Raw genomic sequence first — 11,984 nt, 5'->3', positions numbered from 1 at the left:
TAGTCGACATGCATGTCTGGCGCGCGATCATATTGGGCGCATTAAGTTAAGGAGCCCGGGAGGTGCAACGTTGGCTCGTGCCTGCTATGACTTCCGGCAAAGCGATGTGTTTCCGGCCTCCCAATTGCACTTTTTCCCTTTCAAGGCGCAGTTGGCGCAGTGCATGCATGCGCTGTTTGGTTTCGCATTCGAATTCTTGCGACTCTTGTTTCACGCCAAAGAGCGAAATGACTGCACGATTTCTGCTCGTCAGACTCACTGCATGGTACGTAACCAAACAGCCGCTCTTTCGTTGGCCACGTAGTTCGCCGACCACATAATTCTAGGTGCCCCGAATCATTAGTCTTGCAATCAATTACTGCAGTCGGCCTACTGCGGAGCAGAAACAATTCGTGTGGTGCGGTACCTCTGATAGCAGCGCGAACAGCCTGCATCACAAACGTAAACTGCTGTTGCTGTCTCCGTCGTCGCACGTCGAGTTCCTCGAGCTCGTCATCGTCCATCAAGAAATGCAGTAGCCTATCAGCAGTGCCATGTTCACAAAGCGCGCAAAATGAGATAGCGAATGCGGAAGCGACATAACACTTGTGAGATGACGCAATGGTGTTTCCAGGCGCAGTCGCCCAAAATCGCCGTTAAGGTATGTGGCGTCGCGCCCGCGAGCACTCGAGTGCGTGGCTTTGCAGTTCGGAACGCGGTAACTTCTGTACCTTCGCCTATTTAATAACAAGTCGCCGAATGCGGCTTCTCATTGGCTTGCACAAGTTGTAGTTATCCTAGCAAGGACCAGTTTTATGTATGCCTCCATCACCGCACCACACAAAGAAGTGACACAGTGAAAACGTACGTACCCCTACGAATTCACGCCGCACCTGCATTTCCAGGACAGAGAGAGAAGACGTAGGCGTAGGACGACAAAACCTTCCGATTTTCGCCAGCGACCGCGCTGGCGAAAATTGCATAAAACTTTAAAAAATACTTAATGTGAAACATTAAATCATCGGCAGAGAACTTTTGGTTTCGTACAGCATTTGCAATATTTCGTTTTTAATTTAACATCGCCAACAGATCCAGCTCCATCACAGGTAGCAAAATCTTATCGAAGTCGCGAATAATAACAAGTAAGGGACTAAGACAGGTGAGCAAAAGGGTCTGACTACGCAGGTCTTTACCTATGCTTTGCGTCAGTCTCAAAAAGCACGCGCGCGAAGCTATAAAGGCACTCACATTGCTGTTCTGGCCTCATGCGGATGCTTAGATTGCCAAGAATCCGGCTGGAAGCTTCGCAATTTGCAAAACGGCTCTATTCAGTTCTGTCAACGGACCAACAAAAAAAAAGAAAGAAAGAAAGAACAACGACAGATTCCACGACAAGCGTTACATCGCATTCGAAATCTGCCACCACTCCTGACAGCCACGCCTCCCAAGCTCGCCGCACTCGTTACATCTCGTCCTCTGGGCGATTCTGCGAGAGTGCGCTTTCTTGACAACTAGCGGCACCTACCGCCGTAAACGCGAAGTAGCAATGAAGCCTCCTCCACTTCTTTTCCTTCTGCCTGCGTCCTCCTCTGAAGCTGCTGTCGCTAACCGCCCGCGTCTTGCAAGGAAACATCCCTACAGGAGGGCCTCTTTCATGGTAAGAGCTTCCAGACATCCTCTGTAAGCATCCCCACGCTTCTGCTTTCATCCGCCGCTCCTGTTTATCGCCTGAACAAGCGCAGCCGCTGTCGACGCCCTGCCCGGGCGCTTCCGAAAGTGCCTGCCTTCAGGAAAATAGGAAAGCAGGTGTATCAACACATTCTCCGCTGGGCTCACACATAATTTTCGCATCTACATCCAAAGTCCGCCCTCGCATTGGTCAGTGTGAAACAAAAGCGACAGAGTTTGCGTCCGCCTTGACTCAACACGTTCGCCTTAAAGCGGACCAGCGAAATCGCCGGTGTCCTTGTGTTTACAGTGGAGAGCCATCACTGAAGCATGCCTTCACCCATGACCCGCTTGCGTGCGGTGAAGCCACAGCTGCAGTGCGCTCACGCTGCTGCGAGGGCACTTTGGGAAGAGGAACGAGCACTCGCGTTAACTGCTGGTTGCGAAGAAAACTCTTAATGCAGTCAATGTCGCGCACGCTTCGCGAAGGCGTTAAGTTTTTTATGAACGCAGCAGGAGTGAAGGAAGGAGGAGGCGCTTCTCGCGAGCACCCAGACCATTTTTCGGCCGCGGCCGTGCCGTGGTACTTGAGTGAGCGAAGAAAGCTCGATGAGGAAGAGGAAAAGAACAAACAGCGAACGCGCATCTCCCGATGTTCGCCTTCGCGCTGCCTCGGTCGGCCGAGGGGTTCCGACCGAGGGGGCTGGGTGAACGCGCGGGCAATTCGCTCGAGGCAACAGATAAACAACACAAAACAAACAAACAAAAAAAGCGAACGCCCGCTGTAGCTCGCTAGCGCGCGCGCGCGCGCACGGTTTTTCTCGAACAGCGCGTATCGCTCGTTGGCCGCTGGGAAAAGAAGCAGGCATCGCGCTCTTGCGAAGCCGGGGATCGAGCGCCGCCGGCGTCGCGCAGGTGCTGGCGGCAGTGGCTCCATCCCTCCGCGCCGCGCATTGGGCACGGTCCGTTCGATAGAACGGTTTCACATCTGACTGTCGATCTTTACAAGACAGAGCCACGCGGCGCTGTGGCGCAGAAGGGCCTATACGCGCGCCCCCCGCGCTGACATACATCTCGTGTCCCCGTAGCCAGCACGTATATATAAAGAGCCGTGTTTTGTCGCCACCGGCGGGTCCACACCGCTCAGCTCCGAGAGCGCCTGCCACCACCGCCGCCCACTACGCACACCCGGCACCCCGGACCAGCTGGTAGTGCTCGTAGCAGTCCGCACCGCGCCGCGCTGCGTGGCCTTCGCCAGATGTCGTTCGGCGAGCCAGCTGACGAGAGAGCTCCTCCACCGTGTGGCGGCACCCATTTTGGACGCTCTTCTCTGTAACCCCGCGCGTTCTTGCGGCCCCTCTCAAGACTGCGTCGGTGAAGGTTACGGCGATTCTGTTGTGCTTGTGTTCGCGTTTCACTCGGATATCGCCGAAACGCAGTGGTCGCGCAGCCCACGCCGCTCGGTGAACGCAGCAGGGACGGGAACAGTGGCCCGGTTAGTGACTGCTACTAGACGCCACGAGCGTTTAGTTAGTGCTTTCTGGGGCTTTCTTCTCGTAAGCTGGGCAGCTTTTACTTGACGTATTAACCGAATTTCATCTGTCAGATAATATTTTACAGTTTTGCGTGTACTGTTTGGCGACTTTGCTATAGCAGGTGACCACGTGTAAAGATGCGTCATGCAATTCCCTGCCGTCGAACAGAAATATCAGACAAAATTACCTTAGCAACATCGAAGTGTAGAAACGGTGATTTTATCCACAACGTTGCAGCATGTTTTCCTTATTATCTGCATGCCTTTTCTTACGATGTCGTCAATTAGCATAATCACGTCTACTTTCCACAAACTCTTCTAGCTTCAAATATCTCGTCTTTGATTCTGTGATGTACAGGTTACACTGAATACCAAGGAACGATATCGCCGCGCCCTCCAAATGGCGCTTATTGAGAAAGGGTCCCGCGAATTCAACGTTACCTTTGGTTCATGTCCCATCCCATGTCTCGCAGACACGCTTCCGCCTCGACGGTTCCCCCATGGTGCCTGGAGGACGGAGCTCCTCGAGTAGACTAGTTGTCCGAGGCGTCGTCTCCTAGTCGTCGCTGCCCTGCAAAACGGGCACGTCTCGCCCAGTGGTGGCGGCCGATCGCAGAGCCGCGGTCGCAGCCCGGGCCCAACAGGCGACCTCCTCCTCGGCGGCAGGGTGCCTTCGCTGTCCGGAGTGCCGTCGCAGGGAGATGCCGGTGGCGGGAGCGCGACGTTGCCGCCGGCGGTGCCGGTAGCGCGGGACCGGGGATGTGCCGCCGTCCTCGCGTCGCCGTCGGCGGTAGTCGAGCCCCGAACCTCGTCCGCCCGTCGCCCGGCTGCGCGTTCGCGTGCGGACTCTGTGCGGCGATGTGCTGAGCGGCGGACCATGCGCCGCTTTCCGGGGAGGCTGTTGCTCAGCGGCGCAGTTCTCGTCTGCCTCCTCGGCTCCTGCCCCGTCTGCTCCGGTGAGTGTCTCTTCGGGTCAACTCATACCATCTTTCATTTCCTGGATCTAATAAATAAATAAAAAAACTGAATTTGCCAGGCAGCCCAAACCACATAGTGCTCGTCCGTCGGACAGGCAACCGATGAAGTCTGGTTGCAACACCCAACTTAAACAATGTAACGCATATCAAGTGCTAACACCGAGAAGAACTTTCATATAGGCATACTGTAGTAGCCGGGAGTGCACGTAGGAAACAAGGAAACACAAATTTCGCTGCAGGGGCGAGTTGCCCCGAACTTATATGGTACATTCGACTGGGATCCTACCACTATCCGACTTGTTTTACAACGATGCGGAGGCTTCTCGACGTTGGAGCCAGAGGGGGGAGCTTGCCCGAGGCGAACGTTCGGCTCTTGAGGCGCGTGATCGGAATTCTCTCGTATCTCGGTCACGCTCAGTACTCTGACTGTGAGAGCGCCTCCGACTGCTCTGGGTTGGGTCGCGGCGCTCTGTGCTATATACAAACCAAGTGAATGTGTGTCCCGAGCGCTCAATTTCGGCCATCCGAATGTATAAACCGCACCACAAGAGCACCCCAGAGTACTCGAAAACGACCAATCAACCATTAGAATGCAAAGGTGCATTCTTCTACAACTTATTCATCAATATGTATGTATGTATGTATGTATGTATGTATGTATGTATGTATGTATGTATGTATGTATGTATGTATGTATGTATGTATGTATGTATGTATGTATGTATGTATGTATGTATGTATGTATGTATGTATGTATGTATGTATGTATGTATGTATGTATGTATGTATGTATGTATCTATGTATGTATGTATGTATGTATGTATGTATGTATGTATGTATGTATGTATGTATGTATGTATGTATGTATGTATGTATGTATGTATGTATGTATGTATGTATGTATGTATGTATGTATGTATGTATGTATGTATGTATGTATGTATGTATGTATGTATGTATGTATGTATGTATGTATGTATGTATGTATGTATGTATGTATGTATGTATGGTGTCGCTGTTATCTATATTGTACGGAGCACCTCACGGCTTTCGAACCAGAATGGTTTCATCGTGCTCACTTTCTAATGACTTATGCTCACTTACTTCGTCATCAACGTTTTCATGTCGTGGCTTCATAGAATACACAAGGACAGTAAGTAGGCTACACTTGGACATAGTATCAAGTAGTTTATTGTGTCGGACGTTCTATAGATTTTGTATTTCTCAATATGGTGCCTACAGGCAGAAGTCGTCTGAAAGTTTGTCAGACCAAAAGTCTGTAAGCTGTCTGCTGAACAGGCTACATATACGGCGTCTAGACGACGTAAAGTTATTTTAGGGAACTTTCTATGAATCTTCTACAGTTCGGCGAAACATAATTTTATAAGGGGGCGTAAAGGACGCACCTATAGTCGTTTCTGCACGTGGCATCATTTCTCGCGTCGATTTATGATCCTTCGCGTTGGTGTTATTTGTGCGTTTGTTCTTCGTTCCGTGTATACTCCTTCGCGTTCGAGGCTATTGGCCCACGTACGCCGTCAATGCCTGCAGCTGGTGGTGTGTAGCGGTGACCTCACAACTTGCTCCCAACTTTTCGTCCGTTCATCGTCATGCGTTGCACATGGAGCAGATCACTGCTTGCACATTCTAGGGTATTCTGTGTATACGTCATACTTATGCACGCCACACCACTTTTCACGCATTTGCCCATACTTCGTTGTTATGTGGAACATCAAAGGACACAAATGGGCAGTCCTCACCCGTATGGTGCTTTGCCAATGGGCTGATATGTCGAATCATATTGAGCCACTCGAGGTTCCTGATAGCGTCGGGAGTTGTGAGTTACTTGTGCTATCGTCATAGAGAAGTCGTGGGGAGGTGGTCGACAGTCTCCCTGTGTTATTAACTCATTCTTTATTCGTTGAGGCAGTTAGCGATGATCTTGATGAGGATTCCTTAGCACGTCGCATGCACACTCACAAGAGGATTGTGTTATTAACATTGTTGTTATATATAGGGGCTAAGGGCAAACGTCTCCAGGCAAGCTTATTTTTACTCGTGTTCTTTATCTCCTTTTGTTTATTAAACATAATGATCTATCATCCGTCGTTACCCTTCTACACTTTCCTCTGCTTCCACATATGCACAGTCATTGCGAGCTGCATGCGGTACAAATGCCGCTGTCGTACCTAATTAGATTCATACTTCTAATGAATGAAGAGTAAATGAACGCGCCTGCTTCTCAAGTTAATACGTATCTAATCTCCGTGTATTATGCAGTAAAACTGACTTATACAACAACTTTTTGCGTATATATATATATATATATATATATATATATATATATATATATATATATATATATATATATATATATATATATATATATATATATATATATATATATATATATATATGCGTTATTAGCCCATGGGAGCTCGAATACAGGTTCACATGCTGATGCATGAGGCTTTACACGAACTGGGACACCGTTAACCGGGGAATTTAGCCCACAGCAGCTACGACTGTCAAATATGACACTCATCATATCACAGCGCCCAACCACCTAAACTACGAACTCTTATATACCTCGCCGCGGCGACGGCTGTTATGCATGGAGGAGGAAATCGCAGCAGCGCACTTCTGCTGGCCTTCCGATGTCCAAGCACGAACCGATGAACCGATCTGTTTAAGTTTGCCATTATCCATAAACTCCACACAGTGGACGCGTCTGTACTCCTCTGAGCTTTCAGACAAACGTTGGCATATCTTGCCCGCGCAATTCTCTAGACAAAGTGAACTGAAAAATCAATGTATTTATGAGAGAGTTTGAAAAATATTATGTGGTAACTGCATGTGCCCTGAAGATTCCGACAAAGTGGACCTGCTTCAAACGTAATCCATCTAACAAATAATAATTGGTCATTGGTCAGCTCCCTCCAGAGTTTTCCGGGGGGGGGGGGTCAGAGGCCCCCGTGGCGATGCTGAAGCGTACCCCCCCCCCTTACCTCCACACACGCACACCTAAAATGTTGTTACCAGAGTTTTTTCACTCACATCATTTGTGGTTTCTTTTCATTGGTCTCTGCCTTTCCACCTAAAATTTTATTGGGGCTAATAACTTACTGCATCGTTGTTGGCGAGGACGTGCATGGCTTTTAAATTATAATTTCGCTTTACTTCTTGAAATCCTGACACTATGATGGCAAACACATTAGAAGCATCAGCGGCGGCTGCCTCATCCGTATGTTTCCCTTCAACATTGCTTTAAATTTGCACTGTAAACACCCTGCACATGCACAATATATGTAAATATATACGCAGGGCAAAGTTTATTATTAATTTTTCTAGCCTATGCCTAGAAAATGAATATGTTGCTGTATGTTAACCTCGCTTTAAATTACATTGCGTGCTTTTTTGACCCTGAAAAAACCTGCAGATTTCGATAGATTCTATTATCAACGGCGTGTGACATGCACGTGAACGATATGTTTCAGTATTGCTTCTCTTTCCAGCAAGCAATGCTAACGACCCAAGAAAAAGAAAGATACTATTTTAGTAAGTTCCAACCTTTATTAAGTATAGAAATATCGTCATTTGCATGCAGATGTCGTAAATATATAGAGGGTGTCTAAATTAACTATGATGCACAAAGACTGAAAAAAAAAAGAGCAATTGCGTTCCTATAAGGAAACCTACTGCATATTGTTTACTATACAGTGGAGTAGCTGCCAGTAATTTTTTCGTTACTGAAAGTTATTTAGGTAATTGTAATTATCTACTACATATGCTACCTGAAGGCATCAATGTTGCCGGAATCGAGACCCTCGTTAAGTAATAAACGAGAAGAAAGGGGGTTAACATTGATGCCTTCAACATTGAAGTTAACATTGATGCCGGCAACATTGATGCCTTCAGGTAGCATATGTGGGTTTATTGACCAGTTGCCTTCACCCGAAAAGATCACGTTCTCGTGACGCCTGCGGCAAAAAAGACGTTCCACGTCCGCCGCCAAGGTCTGTGAGTGGTGGCGCTGGCTAACACTCCCAGGGTTCTACTAGTACACATAAATACCCAAGAAAGTGGATGGGGAAACGCCGCCGCGGTAGCTCAATTGGTAGAGCATCGCACGCGACATGCGAAGGTTGTGGGTTCGGTTCCCACCTGCGGCAAGTTGTTTTTTCATCCACTTTAATTTCCATTAATTTATCATTACTTTATTTCATTTATTAAGCACATGCAATTTCCCCTATGTTGTACTTGGTGTCAGTGTTTGTTGGCTTCTCATTATATGACTAATATATATATATATATATATATATATATATATATATATATATATATATATATATATATATATATATATATATATATATATATACATACATGGGGTTTGAAAAGCTGGTCGTGCCCCCCCCCCCCTCTCCCCTCCTTCTGGGAAAATTACAGCTTTCTGCCTATGTAAGTAGGTACTGCACCGAACTGTTGAAGCAGGTGTGGCCGACGTAAACCAGTTTCTTGTGAGTGGCGAGTGGTTCACGCAGAACGGCGAGGACTTAACTTTCTGACGTATTCTTAGAAAAATAGACGTCCAGAGAGCAAGGTTCGGTACGTAATGTGCTCGGCAGCAAGCACTTGATGGTCATGCGATCATATCACTGTCCAACGCTTACGGCATAGAGGTATTTGTAGCTATAGGCGATGCATCAGAGGCAAGACGCGCGTTAACTAAGCGCCTGTCCTATGCTCTGTGTCCTTGCCCAAGTCTATTCAAGATCATGTTGACACTGACAGCTGATGCTTGCCGCGCGTACGGTTATAGATAGCTTTGATCTAAAAAAAAAAAAACAAATCTTTGCATAGAACTGCAGATCACATCTGATTAAATCTGCACCTGAGGACAAATGGATGCCACGTGCCAGACCGTGCTCGTCGTTTGGAAGAACGGTAACGCAAACGCGTCTGCCTAGAAAAACACGTTGATAAAAGAAACAACAAAATAGAAAAACAGATAGAAACTAAGAGCAGCAGCTTAGAAGTTAGTGCATCGATCGGGAAATCACACAGTCGCCTTCGTTTTCTTCCTCTTGATTTCCGTACCGCCGCGTCTCGTTCGAGTCGCTCGTTAGCCTCCCCTTGCTCGTTAGTGACCCCCGCGTCGGACGCGTGCAAAACGGGGACCGGCAGCGCGAGTGTGTTCTTGTGTCTCTCTCTTCTCAACCACCCCTCTGCGTCCCTCGCCTCCTCTCCCTCGCTTTTCGCTTGCCATGATTATCCATTCGGCGGCTGCGGGGACGTACAGGAGCAGCGTGCGGATGCGTTATTAGGGGCGACCGCGCTGCATAAATGATCCGCCGCGCCAGCATCCGCGTTCGCGTTGCTGTGCGTGCGGCCGCGGTGGCGGGACGCGCGCGATGTGATGCATGTACGTGTCCGAGAAACTGCGCAAGAGCGGCCGTTGTGCTTCGGCCGGGGAGGACCGACGCCCCGCTGTCCGGCGAGCCCTGTGCGCATTCGGTGACTCCCCCCCCCCCCCCCCCCGTTTCTTCACCCCCAGTGTCCTCTGGGTACGCGGGAGTGCCTGGTCTCGAAGTTAGCTCATCATTTTTGAGTCGGCGCGAAATTTCCATCTCTCCGAAGCAGGAGGAGGACCTTGCGTCACTTGAAAGGGAATGCCTGTTTTTTATATGTTCTTCTTCCTGTGGCATGTGAGCTAAACTTTTTTTTTTCCTTGTGACTAAAGCTTCCAGTTTAGAGTTAGCGTTTGTATTGTCGTGCCCCTCTCCCTGCGTCTTTCCTCTTTAGACTTTTCGCTTTAAAGAAAGGATGGGAAAAATTATTTCCATTCAAACTTGTCCAACTGTCCGTATTAATTCGTAAAGGTTCTGCCCTGCCCTTTTCATTACTGAGACATCGAAGACAAGAATACGCTGATCACGAGAATGCAGGTTTGATAAAGGGTCACGGAGGCCGCATGAAGACTGGGAGCAGAAGGCAAAAAATGTCATCTCATATAAACCCAATGTTACAGTGTAACGACAAGATCAATCAATCAATCAATCAATCAATCAATCAATCAATCAATCAATCAATCAATCAATCAATCAATCAATCAATCAATCAATCAATCAATCAATCAATCAAACGTCCGGTGCATACGCGTACGTAGATGCTAGGCGCAATGCTATAGGCACTGCTCGAAGAGCGCCGCTTATTTTTTTCCCCATAGCAGCGAGATTATTAGCGCTACCATGAAGGCACCGTCACATGTGTTTCGTACAGAAGCGCGGAATCTCGGGAGAGTTCGTACGGCTCCACGATGTGGGTCTACTGTGTAAAAAAGAACGCCGACACAGGTGAAGAACAGCGCTCGTGCCGTCTTTTCTTCGCCTACGTTCACGTTCTTTTTCGCGCTAATCAGCTACGCCGCAACGTTTTCCCTCCCAATGTGGCGTCGCTTCTCTTCGCCGCTCATTATCTCGACCTCGAGCTAAATGACTGCGGGTGTCAAAGCCTGCCTTCTCTTTTTTTTTGCAGTGGGCGACATTATTGTCATTCGTTGTAAATAATTATTGAATTTATAATGATCATTTAATTTGTTCGTCTTATGTATCGTTCTTATGCAGCACGTCGATTCGCTGCAAAGTACTTTTCATTATTTAGGCACTGTATATGCCGCACGCTTTGCCCAATTTCTCCTGCTCAAAGCGGATCTTCTATTGCATTATATTCCCTTCATGCTCCTTCAGGGTTGTTTGGCTAAAAAGAGATACTTACTTTAGAATGCTTGGACCCAACTTCATCTTCGTTCCAAACAAGGCGAACAATGTATGGGCCAAATTTAACTAAACTATAAGTGCCAAGACCAAACTACTTAACCAACCACTCTGTAAGCAGCCACTTACGAATGCGACGTTTCTCTTCCTTTGTTTCTTTTTTCTCGGCCACATTTAAATATCTGCTGGTGTAGCGTAGTTCCAGCTTATCTGGCAGAAATTTATGCCGCTTCCTAAACGCATTCATTCTGCATAAGAACGACCCTACCCCAAGCAAACCAATACAATGCAATAATGCTTGCATGCTTTCCTTCTCGAAAGAACTTGTCATGCCCCTGAGTGCAATTAATCGCAATACGGTCAAGTAAAGCAGAAAGCCACGTCACTTCAGCTCCACGAGCTCTTGAATATCTTGAATACCGCCTTGTGCACGGGGCGATTCCAATGCATTCGTTATTTTTTTCGGTCCAGATCTCGCTTACTCCGCTTAGAAACAACTCGCATCTTTCACTGCTGACACATATGCCTCTACGCTTCCTGGACTCGTTCCGAACAGTGCTTCTGTTTCACGTCTGCTATCACTGGGACGTCTGCGGAAAGACATTATACCATACCGGCATGCCGCGCCATCCCTTGTCTATTCGTGCCACAAGAAAAATGAAAGGACTCCCATGCGCTTTTCATTACGACGACAACGAATGAGACCGTGTAGAATAAAAAAGAAAGGAATCGGATATGGGTGTCGACGGTGACCGATTGTCGGGCTTTCTTTCTCTACCCTGTCCGAATCGAGCTATGGGCGTGCCCAGGACAGGTCGATGACCCAACGCACCACGGTGCATCCGCCTCATCGTATAACGTGGCTGAAAGAATTACTCTCCGACATGCGGAAGAGGATGGCAATGGTCGATATCTATATCCCGCCTTATATTGCCCATACGCCACGGACACCGCGAGAACGAAACAGGAAAATCAATGTCTGATGCGTTCGTGACCAACGCCCAGCGTTGCGCTTTCGTGTCTTCTGCCACACCGTTGCCATCTGCTTT

At 48.1% G+C, this 11,984-nt stretch overlaps 1 protein-coding gene across 3 annotated transcripts in view; it reads left to right on the top strand.

Moving 5' to 3' along the window:
• Window positions 1–1,544: 1,544 nt before the first annotated feature.
• The window catches only part of LOC135916443 (disintegrin and metalloproteinase domain-containing protein 10-like), a 162,241-nt gene continuing 151,801 nt past the window's right edge, over window positions 1,545–11,984 (top strand). Inside the window, exons 1-2 of one of the 3 annotated variants that reach the window (XM_065449801.1) lie at window positions 1,545–1,636; window positions 3,655–4,137. In XM_065449801.1, coding sequence (XP_065305873.1) covers window positions 4,059–4,137 — 79 coding nt within the window. In that variant the 5' untranslated portion in view covers window positions 1,545–1,636; window positions 3,655–4,058. Of the gene's footprint in view, window positions 1,637–2,699; window positions 3,143–3,162; window positions 3,204–3,654; window positions 4,138–11,984 lie in introns of those variants that run through there. The other 2 variants (XM_065449800.1, XM_070537169.1) reach the window with 2 other exon arrangements.

Source organism: Dermacentor albipictus, chromosome 4, assembly GCF_038994185.2.
Source record: "Dermacentor albipictus isolate Rhodes 1998 colony chromosome 4, USDA_Dalb.pri_finalv2, whole genome shotgun sequence".
Lineage (NCBI taxonomy): Eukaryota > Metazoa > Arthropoda > Arachnida > Ixodida > Ixodidae > Dermacentor > Dermacentor albipictus.
The sequence above is the reverse complement of the archived record's forward strand: the minus strand, read 5'-3'. Positions and strand labels throughout refer to the sequence as shown.